This window comes from Leptonotus elevatus, chromosome 11, assembly GCF_054856555.1.
Source record: "Leptonotus elevatus isolate MCC_2025b chromosome 11, RoL_Lele_1.0, whole genome shotgun sequence".
Taxonomy (NCBI): Eukaryota; Metazoa; Chordata; class Actinopteri; order Syngnathiformes; family Syngnathidae; genus Leptonotus; species Leptonotus elevatus.
Window position 1 is genome coordinate 23,750,247 of NC_141249.1, and position 25,589 is coordinate 23,775,835.

The 25,589-nt window shown below is 43.0% G+C and overlaps 1 protein-coding gene across 1 annotated transcript in view; it reads right to left on the bottom strand.

Moving 5' to 3' along the window:
- gmds (GDP-mannose 4,6-dehydratase) overlaps nucleotides 1-25,589 on the bottom strand; it is a 73,952-nt gene that overhangs the window by 36,358 nt on the left and 12,005 nt on the right. Inside the window, exons 5-7 of the mRNA XM_086089151.1 lie at nucleotides 23,081-23,273; nucleotides 21,760-21,864; nucleotides 16,037-16,164 (exon numbers count right to left, since the gene is read on the bottom strand). Coding sequence (XP_085945277.1) covers nucleotides 16,037-16,164; nucleotides 21,760-21,864; nucleotides 23,081-23,273 — 426 coding nt within the window. The remainder of the gene's footprint in view (nucleotides 1-16,036; nucleotides 16,165-21,759; nucleotides 21,865-23,080; nucleotides 23,274-25,589) is intronic.

Consider the following 25,589-nt stretch of genomic DNA (forward strand, 5'->3'; position numbering starts at 1 on the left):
TAATTCACCTTCAGTGAAAATCAAGACTCGTTCATCAAAACGTCTCCGAGAGCTTGAAACAACCACAACACCAAGCGCTTCATTTCCCAGAAAAAAAAATCCAACTCCGACTTAAACAATCCAACATTAATAACAAGCTTGGAACAAAGACTTTGTCGCGAAGTTCTTCCTTTGTATGCGGTTGGACACCCGATTGCCAATATTGCCTAAAGAGATGCATTTGAAGTCCAAAGTGACAAGTCGTCCAAAAAAAAACTGTTCCTCAGTCAGGACACGATGACATCAACGCGACACGTTTACAAAGCTCAGCGGTTAGCAACAGTAACGTAAACCAATGGAACATCGCGCCGCCTCGAACGGACCCTCAAGTCGCCTTACAAAGTCGTAAAGGCCAAACTGAAGAAATGCCCTCAATCACACAGATTGATGAGAACGCGTGAAAGGGGCAACAGCACAAGATTCATTTGACAACCTTTCACACCAAGAGTGCGCGACTGTTGCGAGCCAGATAAACGGCTTTGCATTCTTCTCGGCAGGAAGCGTCTCATTGCCGTGCGCTCCCAGACGTCGCATGCTCCAAAAATCAATGCACTGCCCTCATAAAAGCCTCCACTTCCTGTCTATACAGGAAGCGGCCTCTCATTCCCTCGCTCCTGTTATCCCCGCAGCTCTCACTGGGTGAGATTGTTCTGCCAATCAAAAACATGTTTATCAATAAAAACAAGTGCGCAAATGCGACCGCACGGAAACTTACAACAAAAAAACCCGCTTAATCAGCAAAAGGTTGACAAAACCGGTAAGTTGCATTGAAGCATACCATATTATTTTTAACCCCCAGTCATGCCGAATTTTTTTTTCCCCCTTTAATAATAAGACGTGTATCGACTACTACATCACAACTTGTTATATATCAGGTAAAATATGTGAACTGTGCTCGTGTTCTTGAAATCTAAACTCAATGTTTTCTATAAAAATAACATTTTAATTTTTTCAGCAATAATAAAACATGACAAATCATGCGATAACAAACTGCCAGACGCATTGTAAATCCAATAATATTGTCAGATTGGTTGTTAGTTGTCAGCATGATTTCATCTTCGGGAACAAAATATATAAACCTGCTTCTAATTTGACGCTGTCCCTTCGCCAGATGCTGAACTCGTATTTATGGCCGTCATGTGGCACCTGGGATTAGGGCTACATTTGACCTCCCACTTTTTAACCTTAAAGATGACCTAATAGCACCACTAAAGTGCAACTATCGAACTGATGGCTCACTTAGCGGGGATTCGGCTAATATGAGAACAAAGGTTCTGATGCCGTTTTGCTTTTGATGCAAAACATTGCAACGCCACAAAATAATTTCACATTAGACATTTTTGTCCCAACAATGATTCACAAACTTTTGTGTTAGAATAAATGTTCATGAGTTTTCCCATATTTACTCTCATCGTATTGCAAAGCATGAGTCAGGAACTGTGCCCTTATCACAAGATAAGGAATGAAACATTTTGTTGTTGGAACGCCATGAAAAAAAAAAAGGGCTGCGGAGAGTGTGCCTCGGAGCGGGTCGGAGATTGTAACTGAGCACATTTCTGTCCGTTCTCCTGGCGAGTAAAAAATAAGCTAAGTCTCTTGTCTTCCTACCTACCGAGGTTGACTAAACCTGACAATTTGCAATAGCTATCTACATTGTTTGTTTGATATCTGGGTCCTTTTAAGATTACAGAATAATTCTCAGAGCCCCTCCCCAAAAAAATCAGAATAGAAAGTAGAAGCCATCGCGCCCCAGTAGCTCTCATTTTTTGTTTAGTTCCATTATCCGGTGGTAACGGGGTAAAGTTGAAACAAACATTGGTGCACCTGTTAATTCCACCCCCAAAAGATAACAGGCCTTCAGACTGCCCAACCATTTCCTGTGGCCTTGGGGACGGTATCGGATGGGCAACCAGAACCAGATGTTGGGGCTCTTGGAAGTTGTCTTCAGGCACCCACGAGCGGGTGTTGAGAACAGGCTGCGGTGGCCAACGGGGGGGGAAGAGTCAGAGGGTGAAGGTCAAAGCAGGGCCGCGGGTTACGAGACCACACAAAAGGACGGCGGCATTAAAAACATTTGGGTTTAATCTCCCGCCCAGACGACTGTCATCGGATAATTTGTCAGCGCTGCGGCACCGGTTCTGTGACGGAGACAATGTCATGAGCGCTCTTGTCTGTCAGTAAGCGAGAGGCCGCGGCATTGATGGGAAGCTTAAGCGGGGGAGGTTGGACTGACGGACGAGAGAGGACGTGTTTCTGCCTGAAGAGAGACGACAGAGAAGGCAGAAACAGAATTCTGCTTTGAACTGCCACTGACGGGACAGACGGACGTAACGTTCCGATAATGACGGAGAAATCGACCCCACCGACAACAAATGGAGATGTTTGCTAACTTGGGGACGGCAACGCCTTCACCTCGGACGAGACGATCAACGAGGGTCCCAAAGTTGTGACGAGACAGTGTTAGAGGTCGAGAGGAAGGTTGGAAGCCGACACAGGTGGCAATCTGAAAACGATACTGCAGGTTTTGAGCAGGAAATAAACTTGTCACTTTCTAAAGAGGGATTGGAAAAGTTGCCAAACGAACTTTCCAAATTGCTAGCAACAATAACTCTGCTTTTGTGAACAAGCTCCTCGCTGTATATAGCATATACTCGCTTTTGTTGGTTTTTGGCGAGTGCACACAAACTGTATCACGAGACGCCATTGATGATAACCGGGTCAAGGTGTCTCTCCGGTGAAGCAATTTGGTCAAAGGTCAGAAGTAAACAGTGGACAAAAAAAAGAAAAGAAAGTCAATGTTCTTCAACAGGGACAAGCCCGACATTTGTAAGCTCGTTGACCTCGTACCTTGGCAGCTTCTATTTGCGAGCAGATGGTACGAACCCGGATTGACTCAAAAGGAAATGACTAAGGTCAGCCAGGATCGACTTGGCCAGATGAAAGGAAAACCGTTCTTTTTCACTCGCTCACATTGCTCAGCGCTCTGTGAGGGAAAAAAAAAAAAAAAGAAGAGTCACGCTCGAATCGATAAATGTGAGCAGACGGCAGCAAAAGTATCATTTCATATTTAGATGAATAAGAGGATGTCAAAACGAGGAGAGTTGAGCAAAACTGCGCAGCCTGAATCCCCTGAAATTTACAACTTCTCGACCACACAACGTAAGATTTATGTTATGTCTCGTTGTTGAGGGCGAGTTTTATTGCTTTTTATTTATCAACTGTGATTAAGTTGCTTTTATTTCTGTATAAGAGCTCGGACCCATCTTCCAGCTTCCATTTAATACGAGCAAACTTATGATTATTATTATTATTATTATTATTATTATGTACTGTATGAATGTTAAAATGCGAAATCAAAGCTGTGTTCTAAGATAAGATAAGATACACTTTCATTGATCCCACAGTGGAGGAATTCACAGCGTTATCATATATGAATAATATGCGTCACAAAATATGAAAATACGCCATCGACATCGGAGCGAATGAGAGGTCACGCGCATGCGCACAAAACTGCAGTGGGAGAAAACTCTTGCAAGACTTCTCACAGAAGCAACGACCTCGTCTTTCCATCCGTCACCGCTCGTACCTTCAACCTTTCCACTCTGGCCTTGGTGGGGGGGGGGGGGGGGGGGGGGGGGGGTTCAAATGACTGGCGCAAGTTGGGTGGCAAGACCAAAGATATGAATTGGGGGTCCGAGCCAGGTCAACGTTCCAAGATTTCTCATGCGGACTGTGAGCCATTGGAATTATAATCGCACGCAGGAAGTCAAACATAAGGAAGATCGACGGCGGCTCACGGGCTGGAGGTAATTCAGACTACGGCGAGCAAATAGCAGCAATGCTGTGGCACAAACATACGGCAGACGAATTGATTCATATTTTAATGGAATTTATCCGATATTCTTCAAGTTTTGAGTTTCATCTAAAAATGGTTCAAATGGAATATTTTGCTGTTGCCGTGGTGACGTGCTGTTTACAATGTTGTTTTTGAGGCTCTAAACCCGGGTGGAAATTAAAGTAACTTTGCACACATATCCAAGCTGGCACAAAAATCAATATATTAAGAGTTTTCTGAAGCCATTTTGGAAAAAAAAAATAGCTCAATGTTACCCCCTATAACCTTTTAACGAAGCATTCCTGGTTGTAGATTTGTTATAATTGTTTTAAAAGACTGTTGGATCCATATGCTAAACTTTACAGGAAGTCCACCATTTTGACTTTATTTTGTAATTTTGCACCATCACTGGCGTTTTATAAAAGGTCATATTTTAACGAACTGTCCCTCGAGAATTCGTCCTATCGTCTTCAAACTTTGGGTGTTTCATCTAAATAGGTTTACGATGAAACGTTATTGATTTGAATTGTATTGATTTATTCACTATATTAATTTATGATATCATATTGTTGTATGTATTATCTCTGAACTGTTTTCAAAGAAAAATGATGCCATTTTTGAGGGTCTAAACTCAAAGCCTTCCTAACTAATGAACAAACATGGAAGACGTTTGAAGCACAGAAACGAGAACATTCAGAGGCGGAACGCAACGAAGACGTTTCTATTTGTGAGCAAAAAACGCAACGCGACACAGAAAATCCTTTTCAAACCCAAACTTGGTGGCGAGTCAAGACTTGTGGGATGACAACGGCTCGGCCCGGCTCGGACCCGGACGCCACCCAGGCGGACGAGAAGTGACGCGGCAAGTCAGCGATGAAGACGAAGACGACCGCAAACGCTCGAGCCGGTGGTTGCGGTACGGCGGGAATGTTGTACAGTGTGTGAATTGCCGGTTGTCCATTGTCTGCTATTTTTAATGTCATACTACACAATGGAAGCATTCAACGTTACACTGGAGCTGCAGAAAGTATATTGGATAAACAAAGGAAACATTAAGATGCCAAAATTGTCAACCCAACTCTGCTATATTTGTCAAATCTGAAAGAAAAATCATTCCCCGGTCAAGCTGATGCTAATATCTTCATATCGTAAGCAACAAAAACACTGAATTCTTTTGTTTATCATTCATGCGCATTTAATAAAAGTTGCCAAATCAGCGTAACGGCAGTAAAACTTTGACGGATTGATTTGCTTTCTTCTTGCATTTACAATAATGACAATATGATGTCTGACTGCTGCGATTTGTTTTATTTTTGTGTGAAGCTGTTTCTAACTAAGTTAATACGAACCAATGTCCACGGAGTTTCTCCGATACTGGCCTGACACACACACACACACACACGTTTGTCTTTGTATCATCGTGGGGACATCTCATTGACATTATGAATTTCCTACCCCTTAATCTAAAACTTAACCAGAACCCAATTCAAAGCTAACCTCTAAAACCGAGTCTTGACCCTCAAAAAGAGGTCTGGACTTGTGGGGAGCACCGCAATGTCCCCGCAATGGCAGTTAAACCTGGACAAACACGCACGTATGGGCCCAGAATGTAGCAAAGCCAAAGGCACGTCCGCATCATTCTACACGCTCGGTCCTTTGGCTTCTGTAACAGCACGAGGGCAACCATCCCCTTTTGTCTTCATGTCCATGAACGTAATAATAAAAATACAACCCGGAGACGTCGGGATCATGTGCACAAGACGCAAGAAGAAAAACAAGAAGTTTGTCGAGCCGATGTGGGCAAAGTACGTCCGACAGGCCACATTGGACGTCGTCGTTGGCGTTTGCTGCTGATGAGCTTCTCTCTCATCTTTCAAATATTTCTTCCAAACATCAACACACGACCATTTGCTCGGTCAAATTCGATGGAAACAATCACGATATTGACATCGGATGATGCATTTACATACAGTATGAAAACCCAGCTTTTGACTGAACTAATACATCTAATAATAATAATAATAGTAATGCTTACATTTTTATAACGAGAACAATTGATTGATTGTGAGCTACGACTACTATTAACTCATTTGCTCCCAAAAACGTATAAATATGTTCTATTTTCAATATTACCAGTGTCCCAAAGATGTATTTATACGTTTTTTTATGGGGTTTTTTTTACGCTAGAGCATAAAGAAGGCTTTAATGCAACCTCTGAACTGAAGAGAACGCTTGAAGCAATGGTAGTTATTACAAAAACGGCCAGCAGGTGGCAGCAGAGCATAAAAAAGTGTTGTTGCAAAAAGCTGTTTTCAACAGAATAATGACTTTGCTATATTTTAATGCTAATTGCTGCAAAAATGGAAACCGATAGAAATATACTTTTTTTTCCTGATAAAAGAAGAGACTCTAATCTTTCTTTTGGTCGCTTCCATATTTTGATAGGAATAGAACACAATATTCTGTGGGCCTTGCAAAATCAGTCCAAATCCAGTAAAACAGCCGGGAGCGAAGGGGGTTGCTTCCGTGAAAATGGCTGTGAGTCAATGAGTTAATGGCGTTCATCCTCAAATATGCAAAATATCTCAGTGGATTTTGTACATTATTTTTGCAAAGTGACGATGTTACTAAGAGGTGGATTTGGTGACCTTCAACCCAGAGAAGGTTGAAAACGCAAAAAACATCCGCAATTGATGTTCTTTTTTTTATCACAAATGTGCAAAAAAACATGATCATTTGACGTATTCATGTATTTGTTTGAACCTGGCCGAGCCTCCATTAAAGTAAGACCAACTGCCTCGTTCCAGCAATGTTTCTAAGTCGGGAAGGTTTTGGGCATGTCGGGGCAAGGATACGAATATTTAGGAGTACGTGTTGTGCACCCGACATGAATAATGCATGAATGTCAGATGTGACTGATGTGGCGTATAAAGTTTCTTGCCAGCCGCTGGCGGAGCCGAGCGCGTCCGTGCCCAAACCTCAACACGCTACACAGCCGACTTCAAAGGGGGTGTGGTCTGGATTCGCTCATGCCCAAACACAAACACACACTCTTAAACACACACGCACACACACACACACACACTTTGGTGCAGAAAGTCACTCACGCATTCAGTAAGTTTACGTAAACGTTGAGACAATGATGCACTCTTACGCGTGCGCGCACACGCACACGCACGCGCAGGCTGGATTTCCTGCCGTCCAAACAGGAAAACACAGGCTGCTGTGTACTGGACGGCCTGATGTGGGCGGGGCAAGCGGGCTTTCCGCACCTGTGTTTGCGGCGGTAATTAGCGTTGAACGCAATACTGCAACGGCCTCACACACTCGGGGGGGGAGAAAGTTGGAAGCGGCGCCGGCGTGCGGCATTCACGGCCGGGAGTTGAATCGGATTTGCTGGCAGTGCGAAGGCTTGTGGAAAGTTCCACAGAAATCCCAGTCGAGATTTTAAAATCAATATTTTCACCTCGTGTTATCGCTTAAAACTTGAAACAGGCGTCTTATGTAGGAGGTTTGCGCGAGAACTGTTCAGCACAATTTGCGCGCGCCGGTTCTTTCATTTTCCCGCCGACGTAAACGGACACGTTTGTGACGTTTTGCCTCAAAGTCATGCGGCCTCCGCGTTGTTCCACGTTGGACTGCCGGCGATTCTCCTCAAGCACAAACAGATTTTGAATCATCTTTGGTGCCACGAAGGTTTCAACAGTTTCCGGCTATTTTGATGTCACTGAATCTGAAAATGATACCGACTCTCATTTTTGCGATTTTTCAGATTTTTGTTTGGAGCAAGTGCTAAGAATATGCAAGTTATTGCTACCGCTGTCTTTTCAAGCATGTTCTTTCATTTACGATACGGTATCGTGAACGACGGCAATCGTTATCACAGAGAGCCTTCGACGGGAAAATCGGGTCTCGTGAGAAAATCAAGCAATCAGAAAATTAGGCAATATCAGCAGTAAATACGGATTGAGCGAGTCGCAATACTTAGGGCTGCTCGATGATGGGAAAAAATAATCATCATGATTATTTTGGCAATAATTGAAATCACAATTTTTCAAACGATTATTTTATGGGTACAAACGTAAAAAACAAATAAAAGCTATTAAGACAAATAAAATTATTCAAAGCACTAGAATTATGCATGTTATTTTGGAAGGATTTAAAAAAAGGTGCAAATGTATACATTTAAACAACTCAAAAATTTGATTGATAAAAAAATATATATAAGATTATGGCGATTTTGTAATTGTGGAGTGTAATAATTGAAATTGTAATTGAAATTCGATTAATTGCCCAGCCCTACCAATACTAGGCCTTCTTTCAAGGTACCGGTACTCGCGCCGGGGTACTCGGCGGTTTGCGGTTGAAAACCGATCAATTAACTCATTTGCTGCCAGCTCAGAAGTTAAAATGGATCTTTGACGTCTACAAGCTGTGAATGAGTTTAACAAAGCAAAACAAACATTACAGTACAGTTTACGAATAAATTATTTTTTACTGTTATCATCATCATCATCATCATTTTTTATTTGTACTTATTTTTCTCTACAATTTCATATCTACTAAGTCTAAAAAAATAGAAGCGCGGAGTCTCTCAACTTGCAGTTATCATTGCCAACAGCTTCTGAAATATTCGGGCTTTTCGAAGGGCGGGGTTTGACATTTTTCGGTTGCTACATCCAAAATCTCAGCTATTAGAGTATCATTTGCTCTGATTGACTTTATTAAGGTTATTTCGCATTTCATTGATTTTGTATTGATTGTATTCAAGTGCAGCACATTCTTTGCCCTCTTTTTGCTGACTATTGTTTGAATAATCCGACGTGGTCAATTCTGTTCTCACAATCGATCACCGCTGCTGATATGGGATCGGCATCGGACCGTAATCGAGACTGCGATATCAGTTCCGTATCGGAAGTGGAAAAAAGTTGCATCGGGCACCGCTAAAGCGAGTTTGTGCGAGGCTCCGTCGCCAAGAGTGCAGGTGTGACCCGCGGACTGCCAAGGCGGGCCTAATTGGCAGCGTTTGGGGCCGGCAGTCCGCGGGGCGAGACCGGTTTGCAGAACTCCTTGGTCTGCTGCGGGTCTGCTCTTCTTTGTAATACAAAACATTTAATAACAGGTCTGCCGTCTCTTTTTATAGCGGCTGTCGAGGGAATTGTGCGGACGCTGACTTTGATTGAGTGAGTGCGGGACGTGACGCTCGCGCGTGTAAATCGAAACGCGCACGTGTAGTAATAAGCAGATGGCAAGTTGAGCGGTTTGGCAAAGACACAGCGAGAGAAGAGCAAGAGGACGCAGACGTGGGAGGAGCCAAAGAGAAGGAAGAGGAGGTGTCACTAAAAAGGAAAACCAAAGATTGGTTGTGTTTCTTTATGCGTCGAGTGGAAGGTCAAAGAAAAGTGACAAGAAGGTCAAATTGAGGTCACATCACCGCCAATGGCAGGCACAGGAAGTGCGCGTGCAGCGTTGTTGTTGTTGTTGTTGTTGTTGTTTTACCTTCTTTTCCTTGAGGCTTAACCGTATTCAGAGAGAATCAACTCCTTCCATTCTTCCCCTTCATTCCTTGTCTCTCCACTCGTTCATACCTCCTCCACCCAGGGGCGTAGCCAAACATTTTTTCAATGGGGTGGCCAGGGTGAAACCATGACTCGCATTGGGGTGGCCATAGGTTCATACCTGAAATGTCTCAATAAGTGCTCCTTAACCATGTTAGGAATGGGATGCATGGTAATATTTCAAAGAGAACCTTTGTATACGTTTTTGGGAGGTTTGAAAAGTAATCTGATGGCGTTCGCCAGCCAAGTGCGCACGCACTGCTGGGCGCTACGCGCTAGCAACAGGCGGCGTACAAAACAATGATCGGTTCCGCTGACATGATGTTGTTCAAATCGAGCACACGGTTTCTTGAGGATATTCTTCTCACACACTTCATATCCTGTTTTCTTCTGTCTGACGATCACGCTGGTAATGAAAGACCGTTTATTGTTTGCCTTGCGGCATAATAGCGGATTTCCATGAACACAACACAGACATGCTATTTATAGATTTGTCTCTTTCTTTCCAAAAAATATTCTTTCCACGTTGTCCTGGTGAGAGCTTTCAAACAAATCCTGCCATTTCAGCAAGATAAACAAAAAGGAAAAGTTCTTATCTCAAGAGCAACTATGAGATATGTGAGAACACGACAAGGAGCCGCGACCCTTTTTGATATTTGGCTTGACTTTGACACTCGGCAGTCTGGACAGAGAATCTTCCCACGGGCCGCTTGACCATCTGACAGAGTCGCAGACGCACGAGTGTGCGTGAAGGGAGTGTGAAAGAGGAAGAGGAGGTCACACGCATTCCGCTCCCAAAGTTGGCCGGACCGTTTCCACGAGATGAGCCGCCGCCGCCCCCACGCGAGCGCCGACGCGAGCGCACCCCCGCGGTCGTCAACGCAGACTGCCGCGCCGTTCGACACCTCCTTTCACTTCCTGACACAATCGCAAACTCCCCCAAAACGCTTCAGTAAGGCTCGCGCTCGTGATAGGATGCATTAAAGATGGCGGTTCTCCCAGGAACCATGGATTAGGCATCGACAAGCGCATTGGTTCGAAATCTCCAATAAAAAGGAAAAAACTAGAGGTGTCAGGTGATTAAAATTTTTTAATCGGAATGAACTCAGCCATTTGCACTGAAGCAACCCCCTTCGCTCAAAGCTGTTTTACTGGATTTGGACCCACAGAATATTGTGTTCTATTGCTATAAAAACATGGAACCTACCAAAAGAAAGATTAGAGTCTCTTTTTTTTTTAATCAGGAAAAAAAAATTGGCAAAAGTTTTGCAGCAATTAGCATTACAATAAAGTTTCATCATTATTCACATTGCTGTTGAAGACGGTCAAAAAGAGCTTTTTGCAACATGGCCCTGGTTGATCTCTTATACTCTGCTGCCACCTGGACGTGTCTGATGCGTTGCAGTACAGGTTTTCCAAGTAAGGGACACAAATTTGTGGCGTTAAAGGAACTTTAAATTCACTCAAAATTAAAACTATTGACATTTTTCACAGATGCTTCTGACACTGGGAACTCTGTGCACCTTCTGTCTTTGTTTGAAATGAAAACTAAGATAAGTAAAATTGTAACGCTTCAGATATTTTGAAATTTGACTTAACTTTTGAAGACATGCTACTTTTTGTTGGATTTGTAAAACAAACATGTCTATTGACTAAGATTTATTTCATACTGATATTTTACGAACCCTAAACATTGTTCAATAAACATGCTTATTATTATTATTATTATTTTTTTATAAGTGCTGGAGTTTGTATTTTTGTAATTTTTGATGCCAATATTTTGCCTTTTAGTGAAAATGAATATTGGCTCCAATTATCGCTTATCGGCGTCCTGAACTACTCATAATCGGTATCGATATCAGCCCTGAAAAAAACGTATCAGTCTATCTCTAGTAAAAAATAAATAAATAAAATTCTGAGAGCACAAGTGCTTCCAAATGTGGCAGGACCTCTTGCAACAAATTGCGTTCATTTCGTTTTGTGTTTGCATTGAAAATGTCGCAAGTCAAACCTCGCGAGCAGCCAACAAATGTCATAACGGACTTACAACAAAGATCAAGTTTCTCCAAACACAGGCGGCGCTTACTGTACAAAGTGCCGTGAAATTGCTCATTTTGTCACCTCGCAGGCAAAATGAGTGATGAACGAGCGAGCGCTTTCATCAATCATCAATGATTGGCGCAGTGATTGGCTAATTAGCCTCATCTGTAACCATTACTGCACATGCGGACGGCTGCAGCGCCAGAAAAAAAAAAGTCAAAGAAAAATAAAGACGGCGAAAAATGACACCGGCGCGGCTCTCCTGTGGCCAAACGGTGCCAACGCCGTGCCAGGAATTGGGACGAGTTATCTCACCGCAAGGCGAACTGCACACGCACACACGCACGCACGCACGCACGCACGCGGGGCGTCGTCATCCGCTTGAAAGAAAATACAAACACAGAAGGGGAACGGGTTTGACAACGGCTCCGCCGCAGCTCATCTGCCGGCAGTTGCTCAAACCGTGACAACGACGGCAGCTTCGGTCCATGCTGGGCGCAGAAGCAACGGCTTGCTCGCCGGACAACAAATATTCAGACGCAAGACAAATCTTTCCTGGTCACATTGCGTCGTCAACAATGGGTTAAAAAAGATCCTTTTTTTTGCATTGCATTGTGGGATGCGGCGGTCATTCGAGGCTGCCAGCAACCACAGTGAATGCAAACATTTGTATAAACAACACATTGTGTCAAACTCGCTTCTTACCTATTTTTATACTGCGCAGAATTGCATTTTTTAAACTACACAACGATCAAAGTAAGGAACATATTTTGTCGTTCTCAGCTGAAACAGATGAACAAGAACATTTTTGGTAGCAGAGATTCACCTTGATTTCCACACGAACTGACAAAAAAACAAAAAGGAGACTCAAATTATAAGCTAAATTCATTTTGTGGCCTGAAAAGTTTGTAATTATGTTTGCAAAAGTTTGGAACTGCCAACGTGGAGGAAATTGTTTTTCAGCTTTCGAACATACTTGCAGGCCAAATGCTAACAACTTTTTTCTCTATCATGTCACGGGGTACCGATTTGTGTACAAATAATGATGTAAAAAAAAAAAAAAAAAAAAATTTATTACACTGATTCGTTCAAAAATTAAGTAAACATTCTTTATTCCTATTTATTAGGATTTATTATAATGTCTGCAGTGCACGATTTCCATTTGCCATTTTCCCCTTAATGCTCAAGTCAATACCTCGTGGCATGATGGGAAAAAGCGCCGTTTTTAGCATTTAGCCCACAAGTAGGTTTGAACGTACATTTGAACAAATTGAGCAGTCAAAAACTCCACATTAGCAGTTTGACACTTTTGTAATCTCATTGAAATAAATGGAAATACGATTCATCTGTTTTTAGATATAAGTCAATATAAGTATAAGCACACACACAAAAACGTGATCATTTTAGCATTCCAACTATGTACAGCAATTTGCCAGTCTGAGAAAATTGCTGCATAAATACGGTCGACTTCCTTTCCCTTCAAAAGTTCTGCCGTCGCAGCGCGATGATAATAAAGCGCTCGAATGAGCGTCGCCGGGCAGCTTTCGGCGGGCGCGGCCCGAGCGGGCGAGAAACCCGATACGCGGCTGAGATGACGCCCAGCCGGCCGCGCGCCTTCAGACGTCATTAAAGCAGACGCTCAGCACGCCCCCTCCTGCCGCCCGCAATCTGTCCGCAGCCAATTAGGAGCAATTTCCCTGTCGTGGGTGCGGAGAGGAGAAGGCGAAAGATGAGGAGCAAAAGCAGTTGCGGGCTTCGAGCCGACACACATGCTTCTGTTTACAAACTGCCGCTTGTTTACATTTGCCGCCGCGGCTTCGCGCTGGATGAACATTTCAAAGCGAGCAGGAGAAAAAGCCGAGCCGAGGCGAGGCGAGGCGCTGATGACCGTTCCGGGCTTTGAAGGTCTGCAGAGCGGCTGAACTTTGAGCAGAAGAGAAGGTTCGTCCACGTTCAGCAAACATGTCTCCCTCGTCCGCCTCCGTTCGCCTCAAAGTAGCCCGGGCTTCTGTTTGGCTTCCCGAAAGCCGCAGACAAGAAGCGCCGAGGTGCCTGATTGACCAGATCTGGAATGTTGGCGATTCCCACAGGAAGCCTGGAGCGTCTCAAGCGAGGCTCCACACGCATTGATGCGTGCGTGCGTGCGTGCGTGCGTGCGTGCGTACGTGCGTGCGTACAGGTTGAGGTCGTCGTAAGTTAGAATGCAACCATTGGAATCAACCTGGTTGTTTTTACAAGAAGACTTGAAAAGCGCCATTCAACGCAAATCTTCCCCACTAATTTCTTTGGCGAGCTCGATATTTTTCACAGTCGCACTTTTTAGCAGGCGACGAACTGTACTTGACCGTGAAACATTTTAGTCGTCATTTCGATGCAGTGAGGGTTCCACAATTTAGTCATGAGAACAATACATACAAAACATCTCATACATTATGAATAGCTTATTAATATGGAAGCATGGGAGCAAATAAATCTGCATGATATTTATGCTATTTGTTTTTCCATCCATCCATTTTCCAAACCGCTTATCGTCACAAACCAAACATAATGCACTGGCAGTTGTTGTTGACATTCGCATGAATGGAAATAATAATCCGGCGATGAAGCTTCACTTTTGTACTTTTTTTTTTTTGAACTCTTTTGTAATTTGTAATTTAAAAAAATACATATTTGCGCAAACCGGAAGATATTTGGTGTTTCCGCACGGACATTCATTGCTGACGGACGGCAGAGCAGAGCTAATTCAAATTTAAACACAGAAATGTGACACGCCTGATGGCGAGCCGATTTTTTTTTTTTGGTAACAAAATACGGACAATCTGTAACGTTGTCAGGAGCAAAAACACGATTAACCGAAACAAACGGAAGTCCTGCATTTGCACTGAAAATTATTTTTTACGGTTGCACATGACTAAAACTTAATTGTCCCCTTTTCTCATTGAAAATAATGAAAAAAAAAGATATAGGTTAGGTTTCAGTCGTTATCGCCGCTTTTCATACTGAAATGAAATCAATCCCAATGACTTGTTTTCAGTGCATCCGTGTGAGAACGCATTCTCGTCACTTGTTCGCCATAAAGCGAGCGTTGAAGTTTTGAATACTGCGAGAATTGTACCTGCTAAAGCTAAAAGAATTCGGTGTGGAGCGTTCGACCCACTTCGCGGATGGCACCGCCGCGTCCGTGCCCGGCCGCAACCACCTTCCTTTGACACTTGACCCGGTGACCCAACGTTGTGACCTGACGCGGTTCAACCTCCATCTGAAAGAATGTTCCCCGCTACCGACGCCACCGTCGCCTCCCAATAACAACACAGCGCGCGGCGAGAGCTCTTCTGTCGGACATCTTCTCGCTTTCATCTCCACAGCGTTGCGTACGCGTTCCAAAGTGAACCCGTCACACGCTATGACTGCAAGGAATGTTTCCTTCCACACACATAAATAAGCGGCAAACGCCGCCTGACGCCGGATGCAGCGACCCCCGTCGGTTCGTTTCATCCGGCCCGCTTTTCTCTCCGCTTGCTGCTGGCGCCGCGACATGAAGACAAACAGCGCATTTCTGTCATTTCAGCGGCATTCCCGTAATATCTGCCTTTCTTTTCCGGGGGCTGTTCGGGGAAGGAACGAGGGGGGCCCCCGGAGGGATCCGGGCCACGGGCGAGCTGTGGGAAATCCCAGCGAGGTCTCCGGCCTCGCGGCACGCGGTATCGCAACGCAGCCGCGCCCCTTTCGCTATCTGCGGTTGGCGTCTGGCGGAGCATCACAGGAGGCTTCGGAACGTATCGAACCGGCAAACGATCTGGGAAACGTTTCCAGTGTTGTGAGGACGTCTGCGCAGCGTGCGGATCGCATGCGGTGCGCACGGTTGAGACGTTTTTTCCGACAAACCTCCTAATTCACTTCACTGCAGCGGAATTTGAAACTAAATATTATCACTCTTGTGTTTACATTGTGAGGTATGTGAGACGAGTGCGAATATAACAAAAGTATTAGAACAACGAGGCCAGTGTTATGATTGGGTCGCAAAGTCCTTGTGTTATGATATTGGTGAATTATGCTTATGCAGTTACTATGTCCCTTATGGTGTTATTAATGTGTTTAATTTAAGAAAATTTTATAATAAATAAATAAACATTTTAAATATATATATATCTTTTTTAATATATTTATATATATATATATAAAGTTTTTACTCGCAAAAATAAAATAAAGGAATTAGTTGTGAGTTGGGTTCCCTTGGGATCCCGTCGGAGGAGCTGGCTGAAGTGGCTGGGGAGACGGGAAGTGTGGGCTTCCCTGCTAAAGCTGCTGCCCCCGCGACCCGACCCCGGATACGCGCGAGATGATGGATGGTTGTGAGTTTGTTCCGAAACTTTTGGAACTTTTTGCAACAACGGGGAAAACGAAGGGAAATGTTTTGTTTTCCCATTCCTATTCTATTACTGCTCACAACTGACCATACACTTTGACTGACTCTCCCCAAATAGCAACATTTAAAACAATGCGGAACATTTGGTGTGAGTTCCTCTGTTCTTGTGTACGCGCTTCGATTATTGTACATCCTTACCTTGACATAGTCTTGGGCATGGCCCCAATCCCTCTTGGAATCCAGATTACCCAGACTGAAGCTCTCCAGTTGGCCCAAGTGAATCTTTGCCACAGAACGGCTGATCTTTCGTGTCACAAAGTTGGACCCTTAAAGAAAGACAGCAAGATAAAAGTTACGAGCACATTCGTATTCCAATTGAAGCTAATAAAGTCCGCTCAGCTTTGCTGAACACACACAATAATTGCCGCTCATTGAGGTTGGCCGAGGGATCCCAACAATGACAAAAAAAATCCAAATCCAAATAATCCAGCTCCGCACTGCTGCTCCGCTCCAACTGATCCAAAACAAAAACAAAACAAGCAGCCTAAGTCAAGTCAATTTGTTACCACTTGGTATGAAAGCCAGAGCAGCTTAGCTCCACTCTGTCATTTTCGTCCGTAATTTGAGGTCTTGGTGTGAAATCTGACCGAGATGCCAAAGCAAATCAGACAGTGAGTTTCGGAGTCGAACGAACAGCGGGGGGATCACAAAACGGGCCGCAAAGATCCACGGGGAGGATCACCTGGGTTTTCCCCAACTGCAGGCGGAGTTTGCGGAGGAGCACCGAGATGCACGACTTGGCAAATCTTCCGAGCCGTTACGCGCGGTTGCGATGCGTGCAGACAGCGAAATGGGCTCATAATTTATTGGCCGTTAGCGGGGTTAGCGAAGTCCCGCGTCTTTTGGCGGAACACTCGGGCCTGGTGTCGTGTTCCCCGTTCAAGCTGCGGGGGGAAAAAGATGCTGTGGAGCGCCCGCTCATAAAAGTTGCCCTTGTCCAAGCAAAACAAGTCAGCTGGAAATCAAAGCCAAGTGTTATCATGTCAGCTGCGCTAACGGCGGCATCGCAGTCGAAATGCACCATTGCAGCTGAAATGCCGCCGTCCCCGAGAGGCAAAAGCCAAGATCGGATTTCCAAGCGCGTTCAAAAACGGCATCTCTTTTTCACAAAATGTAAATCAATCTCTCGTAATCCTCAACCTCTCACAACCGTCCCGCCATTTTTTAACCTCAGCATAACTGTGATGAATGTTGCCTTTTTTTTTTTTCCTGCCGCGCCCTTCCAGGCCACAACGGCGCGGCTGCGTCTCGACATACGTTTTGGTTGCCGTTGCCCTGACAAGGAGCAGAGCCTCCGTTGAGACTCGGGAAAACCCCGTGAACGCAAATCGTACCAATGCACCAAATTTGTAGCAATTATTTCTTACAACCCTGACAAGCGCTGCAGGCTGAGCAGAAACAGAGCCGAGGAAGCGAGACACACATTTCAGCATGTTGAGGGTTGTGCGTGTTGCTAGCCCGTTAACACGGGTTTGCGACACCTGAAGGAGGGATCAACAACAACACAGGGATTTTAGAATCACATCAGGGTCTTATGTCACTTTTTTTAATATATATATATATATGCAATATTCATGATAATCCCTCTCGGTGAAATTAAATTCAGACTCTCCTGCATTTCTCATCAGCTCACAAACGCAAGGAGAGCGCGAATGAGGCGTGCCAACAGTGCTACGTGTCTTGAGCTGGGCTGTGGGCAGGCTGCCTTGCTCAAAGGCCACATTCCCTATTGAAAGCGGACGAGCATCTCTCCAAAAATGAGTTACGAGTTTTTGGTCACTCTCGGGTTCAGGCAAGAATGGACGAATGATATTTCATTTCATTCAGTGGGCAAATAATATCTGATCGCTTTGAGTTACAAGCGTGGTCCGGGACAAATTAAACTCCTAACGTATGGTTTTGAGGTTAAACTGCAACGGACCTGATTCAGTCCTTACCTAGCGCCTGGCACACCTACGGTCTCCTCCTTCCAAAGCTCGCACCTACGCTCCCAATTGCTCTCCTTTCTCTCATTCGTGCAGCTCGGAGCGTCGGCGCTGGAACGGAATTCAAGTGGGACAAAGACGGCTCTGTTGCTGGCAGCGCCGTTCATGTGTTTCCTTTACTGGCAGCAGCACTCGGGACAGCCAGGATGAGGCCTGCTAAGGGGGACGGGATGCGTCCAGCAACTTGTCAGGCCAAACGGGGCAGGGGTGGCCGTTTCACCTTGCCGGCAGCTGCCAAAAAAAAGTCCAGTCAGAATTCCACGGGCCATGAAACCGGAACCGACAGCAAAAAGCCATGCCAAAAACTCACACGCCTGTTTTCTTGTTCTTCCATGTCAATTCTTCCCGCCCGCAACTTTTTTTTTGGCAAGAGAAGTGACAGGAAAAAACGGAACATATCGGCTTGACTGGCACAGCTGGGATGAAGCAACACTAAAGATGGAGGAGAAACGTGAAAATCAATCCCGCCGTGGCTTGGGGATGAGGAACCAATTAGATATAGGAAAGTCCATGAAGGGTTTGGTTGATCTGTTCGTCAGACGAGTTGAGCTGGATGAGTGCGCGTGGCTGGATCCGCTTCTTCTGTTCGGGATGTTAGGCAAGGGGTGCCCCAGGGCGCAGTCCTGGGACCCTTTTTATTTCAAATTGACATCAACAGTCTTGTGAGCTGATGCGTCAAATGCAGCTCAGTATTCAATCAAGAAAAACATATATAATTACATAATATAATCGTTATTTCCGAGGTAAGTCATATCTTAAGATCACTTATCTCACAAATGTAAGATTAACACACAGATCATTCCAAGTATTTCTCAGATATTTCATAGCTGAGCTCAGTTCTGCAGTGCGCTTGTCTGAACAGGCAAAATTTGGTTCAGACAAAAGCAGAAAAAGCACACGTGTCGTAGCTTTGTACAGCAACATTGTCTCAAAAGATGCAAACATTTCTTTTTGCCATCAATCAATCGCTTGAAAGAAAAAAAGTACTTATGAATGTGTGAATTTCAGAATTATTTGGACCCTTGGTGTTTCCCTGTTGACCCCAATTTTTTTTTTTAAAGTTTCCAAAGTTTTGCGTTGTTTCATTTTAGCACGTTGGCAAATGTCCCACTCACCAAAAGTCCGTTTCTATCAGTCAGCAACATTGCTCAATTCTTGCAGAAACTCGGACGGTGAAAGACTTTTCTTCATCTCTCCGAGAGCGTGTACTTCGTTTCACTAACACTGTGTCAAGTCACACCCATGAATGGGGCAGATGTGAGGGGAGGAAAAAGGTCATCTGAAGGAGGGTTCGAATAGCCGTAGACTGACAAAATCTGCCTCTTTTTTTTTCCATTGTGCAAGGTGCAATAAAGTTGATTGACTGAAGAATGAAAATGCTATCACTCCCAAAAATAATTAGTGTACAATATAACAATGTTTTTGTCGAACCAGTGACTACACCAAAATCAAACTGAAATGTAGGAACTTTGTGTTGATGTCTTCATGTACCGAACAAGAAGCCTGGAGCTCGCATGGCGCCATCATGGGACTCGAATCTTGGTTACCGTGGCAACCCCGGAAAACAAATGCAGTCTGGCAGACAACACAACACAGAAGACAGAAACTGCGGACCTTGACGACACACCTGAAAGGTCGTCAAGGCACGAGAGGGACCGAAAGCTCGTTTAGCAAAGCAACCTTGAATTGCCCGGCAGCATTTGGTGTCCTGGCTTCAAGTCGTCCGACGTGGCAACCGAACGATACGTGAATCGCCAACAGAAAAACGAGTGGCTGCTGTTCCGAGACAGATGGAGAGACAGATGACTGACAAACGGACAACAGACGCAAACTTTTGTTTGTTTTTCTTCATGCGGGACTTCTATTTGGTTATTTTTCTTTTCCAGATTATCCCGTCCGAATCTTTCAACGTGCAACAAAGGACGTTGGGTGTTTATTAGTTGAGTGGCCAGGTGTTGGTTCGACTGCTAAGAGAAACCAGATGCACATTCCTGCTAGCATTTATCAGCCGTGTCCTGCAAATGACAAAGATTCATATGGGAAAAAAAAAAAAAACCACTCATCTTTACTCTCCAGTCTTTTCCGCAAACTCAACATGTTATCCATGTGATGCGTCATCATCATTACTGGTCATTACTGGGAAAAGTAACATTCTTTTGAATTGTTTTTGGCTTCTTTGCGGTTTCATGTCGAGATGACAACAGATCTGTTGTGACGGTGCATACGTCATGTCATTTCTTTATTAATGTAGTCCCTTCATACTATGTTGAGCAAAAAAACAACAAAAAACAAAGATTGATTGAATTTTAGGGATAGACGGCCGGGCCGATTATCGGCGCCGATATTCAGCATTTTGACAAATATCGGCGCCGATATTCAGCATTTTGACAAATATCGGCATCGGCCATCATTTGGCCGATAATAGAACCATTAAAAAAAGTGTTAACTTCAGGGAACTCATTTAATTAAATTTTATTTTTACATTTTCAGAGATGCTGCTGACCCTGGGGACTCTCTGCACCTTCTCTTTTTGTTTATAATTAAAACTAAGATAAGTAAAAAATTTAACAAATCTGATATTTTGAAATTTTGGAACTCTTTATTTACTGTAGAAAACATTTAACTCTAACTTTTGAAAACATGCTACTGCCCCCCCTGGGTGATCCCGGAACTTTTTGTTAGATTTTTTAAAGAAAAATATCTATTGACTAAGATTTTTTTTTTTTACTCGAAGATTTTCCGAAACCTAAAAGTTGTTCAATAAACATGTTTAAAAAAAAATAAAATAAAAAGCTGGAGCTTGTATTTTTTCAAATGTTTATGCCAATATTTTCCCTTTTAGTGAAAATGAATATCGGCTTCAAATAATTGGTATCGCATTGGCCTATCTCTAGGTCAAATATAGTATAACGGAACATACGGTGTTCCACAGGGTTCAATTCTGGGGCCTCCGCTGTTTTTTATTGTATGTGCTGCCCCAGGGTTCCGCCATCTTCAAAAAGAGCGGTGGTTGTTTTAAAGAGTTGAATGATGCGTTAAGAAGCGTGATCAAGCTTAACAACTTGAGAAGCGCACGTGCAACAACAGATGTTCATTCATTCATTCATTCATGACTGCATGTGTTCTCAAACAATAGCATTTTCCTTCTCCACAACACTGTTGTAGTACAAACACGCAATTCGGAATAAGAAATGCTCATATGATTAATGACATCGCTGCCGCCCAATGGGAGCGGTTCCTCGAGCGCGTGCGTGACGATTGCCACTGTCATGGAGACATCAAAACATTCTTCATCGGTGAATAAACATTGTTGCCAATGCCAACAGTCGTCAGTCGATACTAATAAAGAACCTTCCAGCACACGGATGACGTGGCGAACGGGAGCAAGTCGAGCAAACTATTTGATTGTAAATATATAATTCATTGTTTTATAGCAAAACATAAGCATTTGACAGTCTGCTTTCTTATAACCTTACGATACAATACGATACAAAAAAACCCACGAGAGTGATTGTGTTGCCATTTTTAATATGTGCTCTTTGCCCTGAAGGCTGCAGGCACCGGTTTAACCTGATTTACACGCCCACCATGACTCAAAATGAATACCACATGACTTGATCTCAAGCAGCGTGCCCAGGTCAAGCGCTCGAGTGTTTATGATTTCTCCCCCCCCGATCACGGCCCTGACAACCAACCCGGGCAGGGTCAAGGGTTAGCCAGTAAAAGCTAATGGCTCGCAACGCAAAAAGGTGTCGCATGGTTTACACCCCGTTCGGGCAAGCACACCGTCGTCACTCGTAGGGAAAGGGAAGCAAAATAGATCCGTTGAAACGATTTTCCTTCAAAACGTTGCATTTTCCAATTGCGTGCTCTTACCTCTCCTTGGACTCTCGTGGTTGAAGAGGATCCCGTTGACGGCAAACATGTCGTAGGCTTCTCTGAAGTTCACCACAATCCAGTAGGCGTACAATTTAGCAGCACCTTTATCAGTGACAAAGACACAGAAAATTATTCTTCGATTGTTTTTGTGGTATTTAACTCCTTTGCTCCCAAAAAACATATAACAACGTTCTATTTTAAATATTACCATGGTCCCAAAAACATATTAAGATGTGTTTTATGTTTTTTTTTAAAGAAGGCTTTGATGCAGCCTCTGAACTGAAGAGAATGCATGAAGCAATGGTAGTTATTACAAAAACGGCCAGCAGGTGGCAGCAGAGTATAAGAGATCAGCCATGTTGCAAAAAGCTATTTGCCCCACTGTTTTAAACACATTTGTGAATAATGATGAAACGTAGCTATATTCTGATGCTAATTGCTGCAAAATGGAAACAGAGAGAAATGTAAAAAAAAATGTCCCTGTTGAAAGAAGAGAATTTAATCATTCTTTTGGTAGGTTCCATGTTTTTATAGCAATAGAACACAATATTCTGTGGGCCTTGCAAAATCAGTCCAAATTCAATGAAACAGCCGGGAGCAAAGGGGGTTTCTTCAGTGAAAATGGCTGCCAGTGAATGGGTTGATTGCAAAAGCAGATTTGGTCGATGGCTGTTGGATTTGACTTTACTTTCAATGGAGTTTGCCAATCAAACATTATTCAAAGCGTCCCGTGCCGCAAATGGAAGATTATTGGTTAGAAGAGAAGTGTGGGAAGTAGAATAGGTCGAACTTTAGCAGTCCCATTTTTGGGGTGAATTCATTTGTTCTGCAGGGTTTTAGGGGCATTTAAAGTACTCATTCTGGGTTTTTTTTTGTTTTGTTTTTTAACATTCCACAAAGATGGTGGCCACTTGTCGTACACGACCATGGCTTCGTTCTTCCCACTTAAGAGAAAACGAGGTCAATATTTGACTCTGCCACTGGAAGTGATGAGAGGTCTCCATGGCAACCAATTCAAGAACATGCAACTGGATCGCTTACATGCGCGTATTGCCCGCGTGTGCGTCCGCACACGCATCGACATGCTGAAAATGAGCGCCGAGCGGCGTGAACATAAAAGGTGTCTTTGTTTCACTGAGAGCCACTGCAGTCTCCAGTGAGACGTTTGGCTGCCTGCGCGCTGAAAACGCTTTTACGCAACCCAACACAACCACGCACGCACGCAGACGAGCAGCACACGCTATGAATTGCGCGCCTGACGTTCGGAAACGTCAAGCGCCCGAGTATACCGGCAAAGCGTCGGCGACCAGCACATTACCGTAAGGCGAGCGAGGGTAAAAGGGCGTGGCCTCCGTCTGCGGGATTTCCTGGACTTTGCCGTACAGCTCGCTCGTTGAGGCTTGATAAAACTTGACGCTTTTGGTCAAGCCGCACGTCTTGATGGCGTCCAAAAGACGAAGCGTTCCCACGCCGTCCACGTTTGCCGTGTACTCGGCCAATTCGAAGGAGATCTAAGAGACAAAAACAAGGCTCATATTTTCAACTGTTTCAAAAAATTATAAAAATAAAAATTATATTAATTTTATATTTATATATATATATAATAGATTAAACAATAAAAACACAAGACAGAACTTTATTCCTAAAATGTATATTGTTAGCTACGGTAGCATTATACCCAGAAAATTAAGAATACGTTTAAATATATAGCAAAATAAAAGACATTACTTTAGAAATGATTTATTTCATTCAAAAATGTATTGTATTCAAATGTTTAATTAAACAAAAAATGTCCCCTAATAAAAGGTAAAAAATAAAATAAAAATTCCTCAAGTTTTAATGCAAATGTGTTGTACTAAAAAGTCAAAGACACTTAAAATTAGGGCTGCTTGATTATGGAAAAAATAATAATCACGATTATTTTTGGTAATTATCGAAATCACGATTTTTGGGGTATTATTTTTTGGTATAAAACAAGAAAACGTTTAAGCATTTAAAAATATTAAGATCAATTAAATATATATATATAAACATTATAATTATGTAAGTTCCTTTTGGACCAAACAGCATTTCTAAAAATATATATTTCTAATAATATATATATTTATTTATTTATGTTGGCAAAAACATGAAGTTGGAGATTAGCTTGTGTTTTTTTGGTACGAAACAAGAAAATGTTTAAAAGGTAAAAAACTAATAAATATTAAAACACTATAATTATGCAAGTTCCTTTTGAATGAAACAAAATATATTGAATTAGTTACTTTAAATTTAAAAAAAAAAAGGTGCAAACGTATAAATTTAAACAACTCAAAAATTTGCATTAATAAATTTGGAAAACATTTGGATGAAAACCACATTATTGATTCACGTACCACTAGAGGGAGCCGGCATAGAAGGAAAAACAAAAAGATGTGTGCTGATTGAGATGACCAATGTTGTGTTGTTTCAGACAAGATCTTGACAAGCAACGCTGGAGTATGTAACCCAAGCAGACATGACTTTCACTGGTGATAATTGTTTGTCTGCAATGATCTTCATCAACTATATTAGCGCGTAAGCCGCTGCAGCTATGGTGATGAACAAATACAAGTCAAACACATCAAGTGCGTATGACAAAAGAGGACGTGACACGTTCGGGTGGCTCGCGCACAATAGAAACTTGCAGGCAACAGCATCTGTTAGGGCAGGTAGGCCCACTTGAAGGTTGCCTGTCAAATTCAGGAGACGTGCCCAAAAAGTGTGGAAAGTCCCCGTCTGCCTTCAAGCACAATAATGCTCCAACTGCCTGCTTTTGTTTTTGTTTGTTTTTCCACATCATTCTTTTGTAATGCATCACCAGGAGCAAATGACTCCAGACATTGTTACATGTGGAATGTCGATGTAATAATGTATATTGGTAGTTAGTGTTACGTGTTAATCGCTAGCGGGCTACTGCTAATCGCGATTGATAACCGTTTAGCATAAGCTAATTTTGTTGGTGTTTAATACTTTAATAATTTGAAAGATTCGATAGTGACAGCACTCACATTAATAAGCCAATTCATTGTTTGCACATCATTTTATTAATTACTATAATCCTTGGATGCTGAATTTTAATTGCACTTTACATGTTTATTTTAAACATTTGATTTGATTTGAAATGGATATAAATTGAGGGATAGACGAATGCAAGCATGTACAGAGACATCCTAGATGACACGATTTACCGCATTTTCTGGCATTATTACTTTTTCAGGAAATTCTTACTAGGGCCTTATTATTGTGTTTCAAACATTGGCCAGAACAATTATTATTTTCCCCTTAAAAAAAACGAAGTTTCTGACGCTGTGAAAGTACCCCGAATGCACCATTTTGCCTGCGTAGCATTAGCAACTAGCAAGTGTGTAGCATATTTTATTTTGGTTATTCTGTTGTCCAGCCAAGCGTCCTTTAAGCTGTTTAATGACATCCAGTTAACTGTAAAACTAAACACACGAAAATAAGAATAACAGCCACTGTATATTTAAATACAAAACATGCTTTGTTTTGAAACCATCGCTAGCCTAGCGCTAATGCTAAAAGGAAAGGGAGGATCCCATTCAAATGTTAACCAGAAAATAGCAACGACTTCGGAGTGTTTTTCTTCTAATAACGAATATTTACACACACACATGCTGCGGGGGACACGTACCCACAGGTAAGATATCACCACGCAAAGTAATCTGTATTTTTTTTCTGCCAAAAATCAGTATCGGCCTCCAAAAAATGATATCAGTCTTACATTATTGGGTGCTACATGGCGGCAATATTGTGGGGGGAAAAAAAGAGAGATAATTGAATTGGAG